General features: G+C 44.6%; 1 protein-coding gene across 1 annotated transcript; it reads right to left on the bottom strand.

Moving 5' to 3' along the window:
- Window positions 1–179: 179 nt before the first annotated feature.
- On the bottom strand, window positions 180–20233 carry TMEM43 (transmembrane protein 43). Its single transcript, XM_083426983.1, has 13 exons — window positions 20094–20233; window positions 17344–17493; window positions 15870–16004; window positions 14576–14670; window positions 13685–13734; window positions 12273–12342; window positions 11837–11907; window positions 11493–11614; window positions 10808–10882; window positions 10585–10686; window positions 8477–8594; window positions 6722–6855; window positions 180–1697 (listed from the first exon to the last, which is right to left on the bottom strand). Exons 1-13 carry the CDS (start codon window positions 20103–20105, stop codon window positions 1629–1631), a joined length of 1203 nt encoding a protein of 400 aa, XP_083283109.1. The 5' UTR covers window positions 20106–20233; the 3' UTR covers window positions 180–1628.
- Between the last annotated feature and the right edge of the window lie 280 nt (window positions 20234–20513).

Below are 20513 nucleotides of genomic sequence, written 5' to 3' on the forward strand. Positions count from 1 at the left end.
TGCTCTCTTCTATTCAATTCACTGCTCTCCTCCCCCCTTGGGGAAAGCTTTCTCCCTCTGGGAAACTGGAATCTTCTAACTCTAACTCTTCCCTGACAGCAGGCATGCAATTCTCCTCTCTCTTTGAATGGGTGTCCTTAAAACCAAATCCTGGTTTAAAAAGAAAACCACACACCAGCACTCATTGATCTTTTATTCATGGAATATAAAAGTCTGGCACTGCCACCCAAATTTTAAAAAAAACAAAACAAAAACATAAAAAGCCAGCATTGCCACCCATCTTTTTTTTTTAAACCACCCACCCAAGCATTTCAAGTGTTGCTGTCTGGAATTTACTCCTTGGCTTACAAAAAAACCCAGCTTATTTTTTTCCTCTGTGCAATTATCTAGCACACAGTCGACATAATAACAACACGTTAAGCAATACCACCTCAAGCCTCTTAAATAGCAGATATAGTCAGTTCCATTTTGCTGGGACTACGGTTGTGATCATCTGCCTATTCAAGCAATGGCCAGGCTATGTGACCCAGAGACTCCTTGCACAGCAGTATCCAAGCTCCAAGAAGAGGAAAAGACCAGACAATATTAAAATAATTATCACCTGCTTTCCCAGAATAGGACTCTCCCCTCCAGGAGTCACTATGAGGAATCTAACAACAATGGGATTAACTCTTCAGACATTTTAGGTAAAATGTATGGAGTTTACCCCTTTTTTCCAACTACAAAGGATAGCTGCAGGAGTACACATGGGACACAAAACAGTAACAGTACTTGCAGAGGTTTACATGTAGAAATATTATGTTGCAATGATTACTATCTTTCAGTGAAAATAATACATTCCTCTGCTTAAATGCAAGAAAGGTGGTATCCTGAGGCTGTTGATACAGCTTTGGTTTTAAGTCATAATTTCCTAAATAAACCATAACCCCCCCCCTTTTTTTTTTTGCAAATAAAGCGAGTTCTTCATATGGAGAATCACCACAGGTACAAATCCCTACTCAATTCACTTAGCATCTACCAGACTACAGAAAAAGTGAGGGGGAGCAAGATAAAGGTACACTTAAAATTGGGATGCAACGGGGACACGGGGGGAGAACAGTCCAGAAACACTTTAACATGGCCATTTTACCCCTTACATCATATGCAAGCTCCAAGCATCAAAGTATATAACTTTAACAGAGATAAGCAAGGAAAAGGCACACAAAAAACCCTAATGACAGTTTCAAAAACCTGATGTGGTCTTCATTAATACAACAAACTACCTATCCTTAATGGGGTGGGGGTCGTCGGACTATTTAATCAAACTGCAAAGACAGCTTCGCTTGATTGTGCTAAATATCTGGCACACAAAAATTCTATTCCATTTCTACCATTTTGTTTCCATCAACTTAAAAAAGACAAGTTGCACTTTTTCACTTGGTTACGTAATAAAAACTGTACACATGTTCAGCATCTAGGTCCATCATGGAACTCTTTGGTGTCGTACTGTCTGGATTGCAACGTCAAGGAGTTTTTGTTTTGGAAAACAGAAAACAAAACCCACACATACACAGTGGCAATTGCTTGAGAAGTTCTGGGCGCCTCCAAAGAGATTCGGGTGTGCACCCTGAGGCCCCTTCTCCACGGTATCACTGCTGCTTCTTGGGTGGAACCCGGGACCTCGCAATCACAATGGGAACGGCCGCCAACAGGGCAATCAGTCTGTTGGTTTCTGTTTTCCTTCACTGTGCAGCGAAAGGGCTTGTCACGAGACAGGTGTTTACATTCCACAGTCTGTACTGTACTGTTGGAGTTTCTCACGGGAAAGGGAGACTGGATGTGACGTACACTGGTTTCCTGTTTTTCACTGTGTTGTTTCTCTCCAAGCTGTCGAGGAGAGAGGATGCTTTTCTGCTCCGGCAGAGGCAAGATGTCTTTCTGTAATATAACTGCTTTGAACTGTAAATAAAGCAACCAAGAGTATGCAGCACGTACTCCTCATCCTTCCGCTGGGCACGGAACTCTGCTTTAACCAACACGTGGTTATGGGCCCAGAAGTCGAATCGGAGTGCCGGCAAAGGATCGGAATGCAGAGGGACAGATCGGATTGGAATCTGCTCTGCGCATAAACATGATTGATGAGGTATGTTGCTACTGCTCCGGGCAGCCTGCCAGCTTCTAGTTAATGGCTTTATGGCTGGACTTTGAACTGTTAAAGCCGTTTTGCCGGGAATAGGAAAATGGCTCCCAGGCTCAAGTTACTATGCTGGGGAAATCGAAAGTAACTTTTAAGTGCGCTTTTGGAATAAAGCAGGTGCAGCAGTGACGCAGCAAGATTTAAAGCAGCATATATGACGCTGAAGGCTAATGCCAGAGTCATGATGGCCCTTCAGGATGCTTGTGGGATTCCTAAGCTCAACAAGAAAAATTATGCCGACTGGGTTTTGTATGCAGAGGCAATTCTGCGGAAAGAGGGTTTGTTTGAGGTCATTACAGAAACCCCCCCAGCTCCAGTTACAGATGCATGGAAAGTTAAGGATTCCAAAGCACGGGGAACACTTACATTGATAGTATCCCCAGAAGAGCTCTGTCTATTGCGTGATAAGACCTCAGCCAGAGAAATTTGGGATTCTTTGAGAGAGGCTCACTTAAGGACAGAAGCTGGATCTACTATGTTTTACTTTAACAAGCTGCATAATATGGCTCTTGCTGAAGGTGGAGATGTGCGTTTACATCTGATGGAGATGCAAAATCTGAGACATGAGCTGCAACAGAGAGGACTCAACTTTCCAGAGGCTGTGTATTCTTTCATGATACTACAATCTTTGGGTTCAGGTTGGGAGTCTGTTGCAACCCAGATTGCTGTGCAGCCAACAGCTCAGCTAACAGTGGACTTTGTTACTGCCGTGGTGTTAAATGAAGCAGATCGCCGGGGTGCTAGCTGCATGGGCAAGGGGGAGTCTTCACAGACGTCATCCCATAGTGCAGTGGAACCACCAGATGGCGCCAAAGCTTTGAAGGCAGTGAAATGCTACTCGTGTGGACGTCTAGGCCATATGAAGAGGGAATGCAGATATCCCAGGGCCAAGACAGAGCAGCGCAGCGAAAGCTCATCGCGTGGAAAAGGCCGAGGCAAAGGCAAAGGTCCGGTGTCTAGGACAACGCAGCACAAGGCTATGGTTTCACGCTTCACTCCAAAAGTTGCAGAGGTCCAGAAGACGTCTAGATCTTTCTTCGTTGTTGATTCGGCGGCGACCCACCACATGTGCAACGATAAGAGACTTTTTGTGTCTTTTACACCGCAGGAAGGTGCGATTCACCAGGCGGATGACCACACTATTCCCAGTAAAGGCTACGGAACTGTTGTTCTTCACAGTTTGGACTTATCGATACAGAATGTCCTTTACGTGCCAGACGCCAAACATAATCTGCTCAGCGTTGGACAACTGAATGAGCGGAACATTGACGTTTCCTTCAAGAACAAGAAGTGCATCATCACAAAGAAAAATGACTATGAATTGCATGCTGAATATGTTGATCGTTTGTTTGTTTTGTATTATGATGATGTTGTGCAGGATGACACTTGTTGCATTGCAGGTTCTAACAAAAGTTTGCATGCAGGATGTATTCATGATTTTCATCGAAAATTTGGTCATTTGCATTTTGAGGCAGTATCTAAAATGCCTGCCTTGGTTGAAGGTATGACTATTAGACCCTGCAGGTACCACATGAAGTGCAAAGCATGCGCAGCAAACAAGGTGAAAATGGCTGCGAAAGGTAAGGTGTCTAGTAGGCAAGCTACGGAACCATACCAGATTATTCATGCTGATTTGGTTGGACCACTAGCGCCCTCTTTGGGTGGAAATAGGTACTTCATGGTTCTCATTGACGCATTTTCTAGATATATTTTTGTGTACAATCTCAAGCAGAAATCAGAGGCTTTTCCTAGGTTCAAGGAATTCTGTGCTTGGTTGGAAAATGTGCATGGTAAGAAGATAAAGACTCTTTTCAGTGATCGCGGGGGAGAATTCACTTCTCAGCAGTTTGAAGCTTTTCTGACTGAGAAAGGAATTCAACACGATTTGTCTAGTCCTCGCTCGCCATGGCAGAATGGACTTGCGGAACGGGCAAATCAGACATTGCTTCAAGGGTTAAAAACCTTGCTGCATGATGCCAATCTTCCAGAGAGTTATTGGGCCGAATCTCTCTCGTGTTTTGTTTACAGTTACAATCGCAGGTTATCTTCAGCGATTGGTTGTACCCCCTATGAGAAGATGTTTGGCAAGAAGCCATACATCAAACACATGAAAATTTTTGGTTCTGACATGTGGGTTCATTCACCACAAAATTCAAAGTTAGACAAGCGTGGATTGCATGGTATCTTTCTAGGTTATCAGAAAGGGTCTTACAGAATAATGATGACTGACTCTAAGACAATTAAGCTCACGAGAAGTGTTGAATACAATGCAAAGTGGGGGGAGAATGTGGGAATTTTCCAATGTTATCCTGATGACAGTGATGAGACTGAGGATAGTCAGAAGCAACCACAACAACCCACACCCACTGATGAAGGTTCTGAGTCTGAATCTGAAACTGAATCGGGTGATTCAGAGGATTTCAAGAGTGCGAAAGCCTCTATGCGACCCTCTGAAAGCTCTGATCAAGAATTGGAAGAACCATTGTTCACAATAGGTCGCTTTTCTCCTAAGAAGGAAGAGGAGAGTGTTGAAGACTTAAGGCTAATTCGTAGGTCACAGAGAGCCACAAAAGGCAAACCTCCAAAGAGATTTGCTGATGAATTTGCTACGATAGCAGTAACAGCTGTTAAAAGCTCCAAGAAGGTATTTGAACCTTCAAGTTTCCAAGAAATCCAGGGTTTGGATTCAAAGGAAGCTGAACCATGGTTAAATGCCATGAAGGCTGAGCTTGATTCCTTGGAAAGGAACAAAACATGGGAGCTAGTTCCAGTAGTTCCAGGAATGAAACTGCTTGGAAGCAAATGGGTCTTCAAAGCGAAGACTGATCAAAATGGCAAGGTAGTCAGACACAAAGCCAGATTGGTAGCCAGAGGTTTTGCACAAGTACCAGGTGAAGACTATCACGAGACCTACTCACCCACAGTGAGGTATGAAAGCATTAGGCTTATGCTCAAGCTAGCTGCAGAGGAAAATCTACACATTAGTCACCATGATATTAATACAGCTTTTCTGTACGGATCTCTGGATGAATCACTTTATATGCTTCCACCTGATGGCGTACAGGTAAAACAGGGATTTGTTTGTGCTCTGAAGAAATCCCTTTATGGTCTCAAACAAAGTGCACGGTGTTGGCACACAAAACTCACTGAAGTATTGTTTTCTCTAGGTTTTCAGCAAGGGAAAGCTGATCCATGTGTATTTGTCAAAGAGGAGGGGCAAAAGAAACTGTACTGTTTGTTTTATGTTGATGATTTATTATTCTTTTGGAAAGATGTCGCAATGTACAATAACGCCCTAGCTCAACTGAAAGAGCACTTTGACATGAAAGATCTTGGTGAGGTAAACAACTACCTATCTCTGGAAATAGAAAGAGATCAAGATGGTAACATTCTAGTACACCAGTCACGGAAAATTGCTGATGTGTTAAGCAAACTAAACCTGATGGATGCTAACCCTGTAGACACACCGATGACAACAGGTTATCAGGTAGATGACACTGGAGAAGCATTTTCTGACTCTACACTGTACAGAAGTGTGCTAGGCAAGCTAAACTTCATTGCCAGATGTTCAAGACCAGACATTGCTGTTAGCTGTAATTTGCTAAGCAGACAAGTCAACAATCCTAGTGTCAAGGATTGGAAAGCTCTGAAACGCATAGCGCGGTATTTGAAAGGCACTATGCATTACAGACTGAGATTTAACAATCAGAAGTCTGGTGGTCTTGAGATATTTGCAGATGCAAGTTTTGGAAGTGACACTGAAGACAGGAAAAGTACGTCTGGAGTTTGCTACATGCACAATCAGGGTCTGTTTGATTGGTCATGCAAGAAGCAAACAACAGTTAGCTTAAGTACTTGTGAAGCTGAACTGAATGCACTGTCTTATTCACTTAAGGATTGTGAATGGTTGATACAATTGTGCAAAGATATGAAAATTCCTGTCAAATGTCCAATCCAGGTTTACCAGGACAACAAAGCATGTTTGGCTTTGCTGAAGTCTGAAGGTTGTAAGCAAAGCACGAAGCACTTGCAATTAAAATTGCAGCATGCTAGGGAATGTATTCAGAAGGGACTCGTAACGGTGTCCTATATGCCAGGTAATAAAATTCCTGCTGATGTATTATCCAAGATTATATCAAGGGATCAACACTGTACCTATGTGCAGAAGTTGGGTTTGTACTGATATTGTACGAACACGCTGCCCAGTGATGTTCACAGAAAGGGGGAGGATGTTGGTTTCTGTTTTCCTTCACTGTGCAGCGAAAGGGCTTGTCACGAGACAGGTGTTTACATTCCACAGTCTGTACTGTACTGTTGGAGTTTCTCACGGGAAAGGGAGACTGGATGTGACGTACACTGGTTTCCTGTTTTTCACTGTGTTGTTTCTCTCCAAGCTGTCGAGGAGAGAGGATGCTTTTCTGCTCCGGCAGAGGCAAGATGTCTTTCTGTAATATAACTGCTTTGAACTGTAAATAAAGCAACCAAGAGTATGCAGCACGTACTCCTCATCCTTCCGCTGGGCACGGAACTCTGCTTTAACCAACACAGTCCTGCCCAGAGAGGCCGGTAGAAGAGCCAGCCCACCGAAATGGTCAGCAGGGACAGAGAAGTGGCCAAGCAAAAGGCAAATGCTTTCAGGCCAAGGTTGACCAGGTCCCGGACTACTGGAAACCAGTCCACTGTAGTGGGAAAGAAGAATTAAACAAGACATGAAGCAGTGACACACTGGTGAAAGATCAGCCATGTTCAAATATATAAAAGGATGTCACATAGAGGAGGGAGAAAGGTTGTTTTCTGCTGCTCCAGAGAAGCGGACACGGAGCAATGGATCCAAACTACAAGAAAGAAGATTCCACCTAAACATTAGGAAGAACTTCCTGACAGTAAGAGCTGTTCGACAGTGGAATTTGCTGCCAAGGAGTGTGGTGGAGTCTCCTTCTTTGGAGGTCTTTAAGCAGAGGCTTGACAACCATATGTCAGGAGTGCTCTGATGGTGTTTCCTGCTTGGCAGGGGGTTGGACTCGATGGCCCTTGTGGTCTCTTCCAACTCTATGATTCTATGATTCTATGAGACGTTGCTGCTAAATCGTACTTTAAACCTCATCCAGCATTCTCATAACCTTCTTCCTCCCCAAATTACCCACCACTAAGTAATTAAAAAACAAACAAACAAACTTTGGCTGAATCCTCTGTGCACTGAAAAGCCACAGAGGACAGAAAGTTAAAGTGCAGAAGTTGGATGGGGGAGATCAAAGATCAGGTCTCCGCTTGGCCACGGAATAAGCTTGGGCTTGTCACTTGTAAACTGAAAGCATACCACATATGCCACCCCAAGCTCCTTAGAGGAAACAGAGGTGGGATACAAATGTAATAAACAAAATAGTTTCCAGTAAGTTTGGAAATCTGATTTGACAGGTGGTAGCACCCTCTGTATAGGCCCTGGGTATCATCTGAAGGCACATGAGGCCACCTCCTTGCCAGAGCTGAGAAGGTCTGGACCTGCGAGCTCCCTGGTGGCGGACCACAAATAAGCTGCTCCATGATGGAAGGCAGGTAGGATATTAATGTAAGAAAAATAATAATAAGGCTGCCATCCCTAACTGTCCACTCAGAAGTCAGCCCTGTTGAATTGAACGGGTCTTACTCCCAGGCAAGTGGGGTTACGATTGCAGCCTAAGTCATCCGCCCACTTCACAAAGGGGGAAAGCAAAGCCTTGGAGAACCCAGAGTCTTAAAAGAGATTATGCAGAAGAGGTAGGACTCGGCATATTTTCTGTTGTGTGGAACATGGTTCTCATTCAATTCTGTTGAGTTTCACACCCTTATTGTAGCTGCGCTCGAAAACAAGCAAGTACCTTCCTTCCCCCTCTTAGCAAACCGTATTCTAAACTAGAGTGTCCTGTGAAAGTGCCTCCCTAATCCTGGGTCCTGGATCATCAGCATGAGAGAGAACACAAAGCACAGGAAGGGGAGAACTGAGTTACAATTCATCCATTAATGTTCAGGCCCAGGAGCAGGATCACTACACTCAGGGCTTTTTCCCCCAGCCAGAACTCACCAGAATTCAGTTCTGGCACCTCTCAGGTGAGCGCCATTGCCATTATAAGAAACAAGGGAGATATTCATGGTGAGTTCCACCACCTCTTTTTCTAGAAAAATAGCACTGGCTACACTATTATAATGACAGAGTTCCCTAGTACAGAAGTTGCTTGGATCCAATATATTGATAGATAAATAAATAATAACATGATTAAATGCTTTATTTATCAATCAAGTCAGGTTGCTACCAGCAAAACTTACCCAGGGTGTAAAAAATCCTGGTCATAAGGCTGATGCCTAGAAACATAGACATCCATCCAGCTGCCCGGAGGCCCCAGGTCTTCATGTTGTTACTTTCATGTTCTTTCTGGAACACCTCCTAAAATGTGTTCAGTGTTCAGTAAGTACACCAAGCTTTCCTATAAGATCCAGCTCTGCTACTTCTACACACCACCGTTCTGAAATTTTTATGCGTAAGACAATGGCTATGTTTGGATGCAACATGAAACCGTGCTTTAGAGTTACATGCATGAACATGATGTCCAAATGCAGCCAGTATAAATCTATACACACACTATTTACAATATTCAACAGAGATGGAAGCAAACAAAAACAATTGACTTTTTCCCCCTTAAAAAAGAAGCAGTAGCAGCAATACTGACCCTCCTGCCCTTTGTAACACATAATGAAATAACATTCCATTAAGTTGATCTACATTGCTAGATTACATCATTGCTCTTTTGGGTCAGGGTGTGAGATGGGAATCTTGCTGATCAAGTATGTAGCAGACACACCCACCCAGCTCCATCTAGCCTGGCCTTCCCCACCGCAGTGCCCTCCAGAAGTTTTGGACTTCAAATACCACCAGTCCAGCTGAAGGAGATCACAGTCCCAAATGTCTGGAAGGTTGGCACATTGTGGAAGGCAGATCCAGCCAGCCCCCCCCCCCCAACATTGCTTCTATGTTTTTAACAGATGGGGGTGGGCAGTGATTTCCTGCCTGTCTTAAGGACTTCGTGAAAGTAGGATATTGGGGGAAAATGTGTGAAACAACCCGGGGGTGTGGGGAAGAGGAGTGGAGTGAGGAGGTCAAAACATTGCTGGAACAGAAGATAAAGATATAACACCATGTAGCACCATTTAGTACAAAAAAACCCTAGACTTTTAAAATGATGTATGCATTTTTTTAAAAAATCCTTTCTGGATAGTGTACCACCTCATCATCATAAACAACTTCTCTTTCTGAGATATAACTGAAAATTTAACGAGTCTGGAAAATTTTCTCTATGTTTGAATTAACTATTCTACTGTTCTTCCGACACCTCCCATGATTTCATTTGCTGAAATGCAATGTTCCTCCCGTATATCCTATGAGAGAAAGAATTCCTGGCTGGCCAAGAGACCAAGGAGAAGCCATAAACCAATGATATGCAGAAACGCTCCTGCTACATACCTACTCCTATGACACCCTACCCTCCCTCCCTGCCAACCAAATTTCTCTGATTTCTTACTCCATCTACTACAAAGATTGACCCATCTTCGCCTGGAAACAATGCCTAGACCTTGAACAGGTCCAAAACTGAGAGTGACGGCACAGTCACTGGCCCTTCTGTCCTGCTGCTCCAATGGTTCCCTTTGCTTGGCATTTAAGTGGGGCAAGTAAAGATGCCGCTCCCAGCCTGTGCCTTTGCCTGCATAGTCTGAAATCAAACAAACAGGCAAAGGAAAGCCCACTTAGCTGAAGTCATAGTGATGTCAGCTTATTGGCAGGTGGGTGGGGTGCAAATCACCCGCAGTGGTTGGGGGAGGCCAAGATCTGGCTGGCCCCCAGTTCTCTGCAGCAGATGTAGCTCAGCATTTGTCTGCCTGGTAGTGGCTCTTCAGGGTTTTAGACAAGAGTCTTTCTCAGGGGTTAAACTTTTTCAGCAGGGTTCACTGTCCCTCATACCTTGTAGGGCGCTGGACTATATTTTTTTTGGGGGGGAATGAATGAATTCCTATGCCCCACAAACAACCCAGAGATGCATTTTAAATAAAAGGACACATCCTACTCATGTAAAAACACACTGATTCCCGGACCGTCCACGAGCCAGATTGAGAAGGCGATTGGGTCGCATCCAGCCCCCTGGCCTTCATTATTTGCCTACCCATGGTCTTTCTCACCCCTACATGATATTGTTACGGACTGGACTATGGACCCTTCACATGCAAATCACATACTCTATCACTGAGCTACAGCCCTTCCTCAAAGACACAAAGTCCCAAGAGAAAAGAAGCAGAAAGTAAATTGGATTCTGCTGCATATCTCACATATACATACAAGGAGAAGACCATTCTTTCTAGTGTTCTCCTGTATCTATAACTCTTACCTCAGCAGAGAGCTCATCGGGATAGAGGATCTGCAAGATATCCCCAGCCTTGGTTCGGTATGAAGCCAACTGGTCCCCTTGTTGACGAGCAATTACTGTCACCTGAAAAATTCCAGAGTTGAAAACGAGAGTCTTAAAAAGAGCCTCGCATGTTAACAGTTTCATTACCCAGAAGTGTTATTTCTTCACACAGGGAGGAGTAGGAGAGATCTGGAACACTTACCGTATCTGCTGGACCCAGGTGGGATGAGTCTCCACTCAAACCTGCATAGAAGAAAGAAACACGAAGATCTCCTACCTGAAAGCAGGAGAAACAAACAAGATAAAGGTGTTGGTAATAGAAGCTTCCCAGTGGAGATTTTGGAAATCTACATTATCTGAGTTCATGCTATTCCCACCTTTTAAGTAAGTTTCCCAAGCGACATTCTTGATTTTGCAATAGTGCAGAATGTCCCTGCAAGAAGCTCTCTCATGTACCTGAACCCAGCACTAAGCAGGATCCCCACCTCCGCCTCTGTGAAGGCAGGGTGATCTTACTTGATCTGAGTATTGTTCTCTCTCCCCTTCAGCTGCTGTTTCACTGCAAATGGGTTTGTAGTTACCTGCTAGTGCTTTGAAGCCCCAATTTTAGAACGTCAAAGCACTAAATTCCTGATGTCATTTGTGACATCAGGTGATTGACAGGTGGGCAGTCAAATTTGGCCCATTAGGCAGATTCTGATAAACATCTGGCCCATGCAGCCAAAAAGGCTCCCCACCCCTGCTGTATAGGATTGTAGCCTTATAGGAGCGAGAGTATATGACAAGACAAGCAGTATATACAATATAACTGCAGTTATTAGGGGTGGGGGGAAGGCAACGGAGTTTGAGTTAGTTTTTGAACTGTTAATTGCAAATTGGTTTCTTACTTCTGGACGTCGAGGATTCTCACTGTGAAAAAAGTAATCCCCTGAGCGGATCACATCAGCATGGGGATCTTCCAGTTTTGCCAAGCTCATCTGTTTGAAGTTATCAATCTTCTCAACAAGGCCTAGGAAACAAAGGAGCTGCTCTGTTCTGTGATATTTAACTACAATAACCCAAACAGACATTCTGGATGTGTCTTGAGTGATTTCCACTCTGCAGAGGTTTAACAAAACCCAGTTGGAACTGGAAACAGACTGCTAAAGTCAAAATGTCCTTTTACCAGTTTTTCCATAATTTACTCAATGTGGAATGATCTTAAAGCATAACTAAAACTAAAAGTTCTTACCTTTGGAAAGAAAGAATCTGCCCACTTGGACATCAGGAGCAACTGCAGTGAAAGTTTCAACAGCCATGGCACTGCATGGAAAAAAGTAATTGCAAAGTTTCTTCCAACTCGATAGACACAATGGCACAGAAAGGGTTAGCAAAGATTTCTATATAGCAAAACAAGCACACTGTGTCAGGAAACCTACGCAAATGTATTTGCTAAGTGATTTACAATGCCATCCTTTTCTGATTGCAGAATACCTAACAGTATCTAGTTCAGGATTTAAGCTACAATCTTAACCCCATTTACCTGGGAGGAAGCACCACTGATTTCATTAGGACTTCTTTCTGAGTAGACGTGGTTAGGATTGCACGGTAAGTGAATGAGCCATCATTCATTTCAACCCATTTCATAATGGGCAAGGTTATTTGAGATGGTGAAATATGGGGCTTACCTAGGATTTTTATGACCAATTTCCCGATCAAAATTTCTGCTGTTCACAACTTCCGATTTCCATTCAGTATCTAAAAGGGAAACAAGAAAGTATATAGAAAAAGACACCAAGGAGATGTTTAGTTTAGAATGCACCTCCCCACTTCAATTTGCATACAGAGTGCAACCAGCAAGGGGTACCTGCATACTAAAAAAGTGCCTAACAAATCGGATTGGACTATATACCATGAAGTGAACAACGTAATTGAGAGGTGTACAGGGTGGGTGAGGGATCTGAACAGAACAAGGTCGTGTCAGCTGAAGAAGTGATGCTACAGCAAGCCCACAGAATATGCAATGTGGAAGAATATCGAGGATGGGGCTTAAATCTCACTCATTTTCGAGAAGGCAATGGAATTACAGCCATACTTTGGGTTACAGCTGCTTCAGGTTGCGTTTTTTCGGGTTATGGACGTGCCAAAACCTGGAAGTACCGGAACGGGTTTCTTCCGGGTTTCAGCAATCGTGCATGCACAGAAGCGCTAAATCACGCTTTGCACATGCGCAGAAACGCCAAATCTCAGCCCATGAGTGTGCAGGCACGGCACTGTGGGTTGCGAACACTGCGGGTTGCGAACGTGCCTCCCGCATGGATCACGTTCACAACCCAAGCGTCCACTGTGGAATCTTCAAGCCACAACTTTTAAGACTTCCTGAAAAACAGACTCGTTCATTGCATTTTTGAGCACTGAAGCCCAGGTTGTCTTAGCATAACATGCAAATCACTCATGCAGGTATCCCCCCCCCCCAAAAAAAGGTATACAGTGGTACCTCAGGTTAAGTACTTAATTTGTTCCGGAGGTCTGTTCTTAACCTGAAACTGTTCTTAACCTGAAGCACCACTTTAGCTAATGGGGCCTACTGCTGCTGCCGCGCCGCCAGAGCACAATTTCTGTTCTCATCCTGTAGCAAAGTTCTTAACCTGAAGCACTATTTCTGGGTTAGCGGAGTCTGTAACCTGAAGCGTATGTAACCTAAAGCGTATGTAACCCGAGGTACCACTGTATTAGGCTTCAGCCACCTTTTGCCTGCCACATCTTTGTAGGCAACCCAGCTGGATAACTATTCCATTTTGAGCTCCTTGAAGGACACACAATATATAGCTGCAGTACATAAACAATGCCACAAAAGTGAAGGGTAAGGTTGCTGCCATTCTCCTGCCATTGTTTAACAGCTGCTGCATGACAGAAAGAAATTCAAGAGGGGCAGGTCTGGCAATCACTTTATGCAACAACACAACACACCTTCCCCCACCTCAGAGCTGGGGAAAGTGATGGTAAGAGCTGTCCCTGTTGAACGTATGCCTGTCAAGTAGCTGTCTGAAGGCACAGTTACCAGTCCTAATGGGAGAAATTTGTGTGCTAGTCAACTTACTATATGAATATCTGGTTTCTTTTTTCACTTCACCATTCTCTTCATATTCTCTACAGAGGGTGAGGGGGGGACAGAGAAGTTAAACACACACCAAAGCGCATTCCGCAAGGAGTCTATATTTCACACAGCTTTTTTGTATATGAATCACAGAAAAAATATTAGCAAATGCCAGTGTAACATTTTAACTAATCAGGTCCAAGAGACCATTGGTCCAACAGTGCTGCTTCTGTGGGATAATGGAAAGCTCTGTTTAGATCAGGGATAGCCAAGATGTTAACTCCCATCAACTGCTCACCGCTGAGCTAAGCTGGCACAGAGATGTGCCCTGCTAGCAGCAGGAATGAGAGGGAAGCAATAGAAAGGCTACTGCAAGGAAGGGAAGAGTAGAATATTCAGTAAAATGGGTCCAGGTTTGGTGTGACAAAGGAATCTGGAGCAGTAGGCGAGATGCCAGCATCCACGCCAACTGACTATTGTCTATTTTGGCACAAAACCCAGCCAAGGCAAGGTAGGGAGAAGGGTTGGAGGCATGAGAACCAGTGGTAATATTTTCCCTATAGCTCAGTGTCTCATACTTTCCACAACAGAAGCCAGCTATAAACAAGTGACTCACGGTTCTGTGTTCATTTGCTCTTTATAGATTTGAATAATCAGTCACCGTGGGGGGAAAGTATATACTGCATTCCAAAGGAAAAGACTTGACCAAATAATTGTTGTAGACCTCAAGGGTAGAGTACAGAAAAGAATTAAAAGAGAAAGTTGTGGAGGAAAGCTACAGTGAACATAATGCTGTGTTCTGGATTGTAGAGTACAAGTCCCTATGCCCAAACACATGCCCCAGTCCCACACATATGTGCCATGGCAGAGAAAACATTAATAAGTTCATCTTACTTGGAATCTTCATATTCTACCCACTGATACATCTCCACATTACGCTTCAGCTTCACAGCCCGGATTGAAAGTCCATAGCTGGGATCATATAAAGGCTATCAAACGCAAAACAAAGTTCCAATCAGGAGATCTGTAGTTTACAAAGGTTTCCCAAGACTTTGGGCGGGTGAAGAGACAGAGGCACTACTTAAATCTGGGGCGCAATGGCATGTCTACAAACTTGTTAGGTGTTGGGCGTTTGCAAATTAGAGCTAAGGTCCCTCAGAGTCAGAAATCTTCTTTAGTAGCCTGCTGAAAAGGTCTGACAAACGATGACTCTGCCCAAAGTTTTCTGCTGGCTACAGGTATCCCCAAGCCCCAGCTGGCTTTTCTGATTGGCCAGGGGTCCTGTGTAAGCCCTATCAGGGCAAGTCAGACTCAGTTCTAGATAGGGTTGTCAGCTAAAGCGAATGCCTTTCCAGAGAAGAATTGCCAAAAAGCATGGTAACTACAGGAAGTACGCCAGGAAAAAAGCAACTTTTGCCTGGATTTTGAAGGACAACATAGTCATTGTTAGACAAGCCAACACAAAAGTGCAAGCCAACTCATAAGCCCATTTACTAACCTGTGAAATGCAGAATCCTAGCTAAGTGGCCTGACTGCCGGGCATATTCTAGACCGTGGGGTTTGGGGTACCAAAGGGGCCCAAACGTAAGCCTTACTTAAATGATACTATGGCATCATTACATTGTAATGCACGGTCTTACAAAGTCCTTAGCAGAGGGCTTTTCTTACTATGGCTTAATAAAAGGAACTTGCTTTTAAGACCGCTGGTAGCTGATCCCTGAAACACATCAATGTTGGAGTGCTTTCAGACATATTCAGAGGACCTTTCCCTCACTATAGGCAGTTACCCAGTAAGAAAGGTACTGAGCCAGAGGGCAAGATTTCCAGGCATCTAGACTTGTGTGCCGTAGCACTGAGAAATTAACCTCTGTACTTTGTCCCCTACATAAAGCATTAGGGAGAGTGTCTCAGAAAACACAAAATGGCATGAGCCATAACTTTTGCAGCATTGTGCATTCCAGATGCTCACTCTAACTTACATCTTTGATCACATTTGAAGTTGCAGATTCTCATGCGTACATAAAAAAAAACCCCCATACAATGGGGTGAAATAAACAAGCACAAGCTTTTTCAGGCAAGGCATCCAAATGTATGGGATAACTGAAGAAGCACTTTTTAAAAAAACCACACTGCAATGTGGAGGTGGGGGACGATCTACAAATTTTTCTGGTAAGGCCACTTTACTTACCTTTGAAGTTCTAAGGGGACCTGACAGGTGCACGAGTTTCCTGTCATTCTCTTGTAATACATTCTGGATGTCGTCGAGAGGGACCACCAGAGAAAGCCCTTCTTCTAAAGAGGAGGCCGTCTTCAACGCTCGCCCCTACAGACGACAAAATGCGAGATGGGTGGGAGTGGGAAGAGCACACTTTGAGGCGACAAGACAGTGGAACGTTGTGCTAAAATTGGCCTATAGAAAATCCTTGCAAGCAGAGGTGGGGGAGCTTCCAGGGGTTGCATCCCAGCAGCGGGAAGAGCAATGGGTGAGTCTTACACCTTTGTGCCCTGGGCTATATGACAGCCAGGCAAAAGCCACATCCCAGTGTTCCCCAATCTCTCCACCCACCATTGAGGCAAGTACTCTGGTTTAAGGACACATTTCAGGCAAGCAAGAGCACTTGAATGGGAACAGTGAGGAAGTGCGTCAGGGTGAGCAGGGCTGTATTCTGGGGAGAATCTGGATGAATTATGGGATGACTTCAGGCTTGAGATACAGAGGAAGTACCACAGTTGCAGAGCAATGCAGAACCACCTAGGTAAAGGTAAAGGGACCTCTGGCCATTAGGTCCAGTCGTGACCGACTGTGGGGTTGTGGCGCTCATCTCGCTTTATTGGCCGAGGGAGCCGGCGTACAGCTTCCGGGTCATGTGGCCAGCATGACCAAGCCGCTTCTGGCGAACCAGAGCAGCGCACGGAAACGCCGTTTACCTTCCCGCCAGAGCGGTACCTATTTATCTACTTGCACTTTGATGTGCTTTCGAACTGCTAGGTGGGCAGGAGCTGGGACCAAACAACGGGAGCTCACCCTGTCGCGGGGATTCGAACTGCCGATCTTCTGATCGGCAAGTCCTAGGCTCTGTGGTTTAACCCACAGCGCCACCCGCGTCCCTGCAGAACCACCTTCTCCATCGTAATTCTGCCAGTAAAAGCAGTTAAGACATTTTGAAAAGGTCTGCAGGTGACATTCCAGATAATGGCATGTAAAGATTTTTGTTGTCGTTATTTCTGAGATGCAAAATTAATGCCAAAATTGCATTGTGAAGTTCTGGAGGCAAATACATTAGCACTTATCACAGCTGCACAAATGCAAAATAATTAAGTCAGGGCTCTAAATTCTTCAGAGGAAGCTTGAGCTCAATCTTTAAAAGCTACTTCCAAAGCTAACTTTACTGAGTGAAAGAACACACTCAATCAAGTGGGCTTAGAAAGGAGCCCGGGAAGAGAGCCATAGCTCAGTGGCACAGCATCTGTTTCTCCACCTAAAGGTCCCAGGTTCAATCCTCAGCATCTCAAGGCAGGGCTGGGAGAGATTCCTGCCTGAAGGTCTAGAGAACCATTGCCAGCCGATCTATGAGTCCTACTGGGGATCCCCAAAGGGCCTTACTATTTTATACCCCTGAGCTACTTGAAAAAATAATTCCATCCTCCCTGCCTTGACTTACCTCATTGGTAAAAAGAACGTAAAAAGAGAGGGCAAATGCGGCAAGTCCTACGAGCATCCCTCCAGAAGTTTCACTGAGGCGCTCCAGAAATCCAGGCTTGCGCTCACTTGTAATTTTAACATGTTCTTTCTTGCTACCGGTGTCAGAAAACTGTTATAAAAGAAAAAACAAAATCAGGAGGAATTACTTCTCAGCAGAGTTCCTACCATGGCATGCTCAACAGCCAAAAGAGAAATCAGCAGGTTGGCGTCAGCCTCTTGACAATGTGTTCTCTACACAGACTGTTTACAAGCAATAGAGATCATATTTTCATATAGTCCATTAGTGCCACGAAAATAGGTACTAAAAATAGCAAAGATGGGATTTACCGGGGGGGGGGGGGGATAGTCTGCTACAACAATGGTAGTAGATACCAGTTTCTATTTGGCAAAAAAGTGATAAGCATAAGCTAAGAATCTACCTTGCAAGACAGCAACTCAGTTTCCATGCCACCCTACTTGAATACATTATTAATGCTCACTTACAACTAACTATGCACATTTCGAAAAGGAAACAGCCAATGCTGCAGTTCTAAGACTACTGACATTCCAAGTTCTAAGACTACAGTGCTACTCCAGTCCATAAACAGAGTGGTCACTTTCAGCTCTTTTTCAACTGGAAAAAAGGATCAGAATTCTGCAACAGTGAATATGCAACCACCACCACTGAATGCAGGTAGCATTCAACACTTTGGCCTGTATGCATGAAGGAACACTTCAAGCAATCCTTCCCTTCATGGTTCTGGTGGTGGGGAAATACTTTGGTTTGGATTTTTTAAAGGTTAAGGGGAAATAAAGAAGCATGGAATGTTCAGTCTAAACATTCAACATCATTCACAGACTCTACTTCTCAACATTAGCACAGGGCTAAATAAAGCAATTTAAAAATAACACCGTGAAGAGACACCGAAGTATTATCAATTGCCCACACTGAAACACATTTTAGGGTGTGTCTACTCAAATATTTTCTACAAGTGCCCATAGCAACTGGCTTTCTGAGCCAAGCAGACACACACTTGCTTCCCAGGATGACATGCAAAGAAGCTGTGTGTGCACATGCTACTCCAGCTAACTTCTGCTTGTTTTAACCACAGGGCAGAAGTTAAAACAAGACCATGCTCAATCATTGGTTCTGAAGAACTGATATCAAAGCACAGTTGGTAGAAACAAAACACAAATTCTTTAGAGAAGTTCAAAAGTGTTCAATGGGGCTTACTCCCAAGTAAGCATGTAAAAGACCGCAGCCTTCGTCTACCAGCTCATTTGTTCAGCTTTAGAGTTTTGCCCAGGGGATGAAACTTACCTACCTACTCAAAGTGTACTGACATATCTCTTCCTCCTTTTGTCACTGTGCTGCCCCATCTGGTGCTTCTGCCAACAGACTAGTATAGTTCCCTCCAGCCAATACTTTCAGAAGAGACCCTACTAAGGTGGCAAACCTATTCACAACTACCTGGGAGCAAGTCTCACTGAACACAATGGGACTTACTTTTGCATAAACATTCATAGAACTGCACTGTGCATTTCACATGAGGTTCAGCCTACAGGTTTAATCTGCGGGTGCCAACTAGCTTGGTTATGCATCCTTTTAGTATGATTCAACAGTTTTGCCAGTCTTTGATTAATTCCTGATCAAGATCTTGGTGGTTGTTGAGGTTGTTGTTGTTTAATTAAATACTTCTTGACTGCAGCCTAGCACCCTTTAATCAAGGCATAGGGAAATTCGGCCCTCCAGATGTTTTAAGACTACAATTCCCATCATCCCTGACCAGTGACCACTGGCCCTGTTAGCTAGGGATGATGGGAGTTGTAGTCCCAAAACATCTGGAGGGCCTAGTTTGCCTATGCCTGCTTTAATCATATTAAACCCAATGGTGTCGTTTTAACTGCACAGGCATATGCAAGCAGAAGTAAGCCATGTCAAATTTGCCCTGGTAAATGATAGAATGTTTTTAACGTGGCTTCTCTCTTGCCTTTTGTCCATTTACTTAAAAACGTTACTGTGGGGTGGAAAGTAGAAGCGAGTCCCCTTTAATCTGAGCATGTGCTGCAGCCAAGGTAAGATGTATGTTTGTACTTGTACGCACTGGAACCCAAAAAAGGTCCGTTTTCAAACTTGGTGAGTGACAACACCCTGAAACAATTCATAAGCAGACGCCCTTTTCCAAGGGAATAGCTGCGCTAGTTGTTGGCAGCAAAGAGGATGCAGAATAAGTCACACAGCATCTTAAGGCACATGCTAGTTAACAACACCTAATGTCTGAGACTCAGAGGAATCGGTATTTCCGTAGCAGTAGTAATAGAAACCACGGAGGAGAAAACGGTTCCTCTCCATTTTAAGTCCTGCAAGCAGCATCTATTTAACTTCTCCGCATCAGGAAAAGAAAAAAAAAGCACAGCTGTTCGTTCCCGCGCTGACAAGCCAGCTGATCTCACGCCACCTGATCCTGTGCACATTTACTCGGAAGTAAGTCTCGCTGCGTTCAATGAAGCTTGCTGCCTCCCAAGCCAGAGTGCGTAGGATCGCAGCCCCGGGATGCCCGCAAATTTTGGTGTGTCTCACCCCGTCTCTAAACCCGCGAGGGCAGAGATCTAGTTGAGATTCCTGTCTTGCAAAGAGAGGTTGGGCTACAGGAGCCTCGGGCTCTCTTCCAACCGAACAATTCCATGATTTCTAGGGCCACCTTTAAGGAAAAGGAGACACACACTTACATTTCGAGACATCTTGAGCTTGCGAGTCTCTAAGCTCCGCCGTAAGATCCTTAACACTGGAAGGAAAGAACGGAATGCAAATCCTCAGGAATCCCCACCCAGGCAGGGGTTAAGCCGTCGCTCCCACGGGGTGCCCCGCCCCTCCCCTGCCGAGCAAGACGCTCGAGGCTGTCGCGCGTGCGCACTCCCTCCAACGAGCCTTCGCGGGCATGTCAGGGAGCAGAGAGCAGCCGTGGAGCATTCTGGGGAAAGTAGTCGTTCACCGGGACAGGGGCGGCCACGCGTATTTATTTATTCTCTCCCCCTCCCCCGCTGGGACTATCATTGCACTTCCAAGCGTTAAGTAATAATAAAAAGGGGCGGTGGTGATTTATCACACAGGCCGACGAAGCAGGTTTTGTGGAGAAAAGGAGGATTTAC

The sequence above is a fragment of the Podarcis tiliguerta genome (genome assembly GCF_965153285.1).
Source record: "Podarcis tiliguerta genome assembly, chromosome: 2".
NCBI classification, from domain to species: domain Eukaryota; kingdom Metazoa; phylum Chordata; class Lepidosauria; order Squamata; family Lacertidae; genus Podarcis; species Podarcis tiliguerta.

Excerpts from the sequence above, each read along its gene's own strand:
- TMEM43 (XM_083426983.1), bottom strand. Across the intron at positions 12,343-13,684 it reads AGAAACCAGATATTCATATA|ATACTGAATGGAAATCGGAA; the intron begins GTAAGTTGACTA and ends TTTCCCTTTTAG. Across the intron at positions 10,883-11,492 it reads AGAATCCTCGACGTCCAGAA|GTAGGAGATCTTCGTGTTTC; the intron begins GTAAGAAACCAA and ends TCCTGCTTTCAG.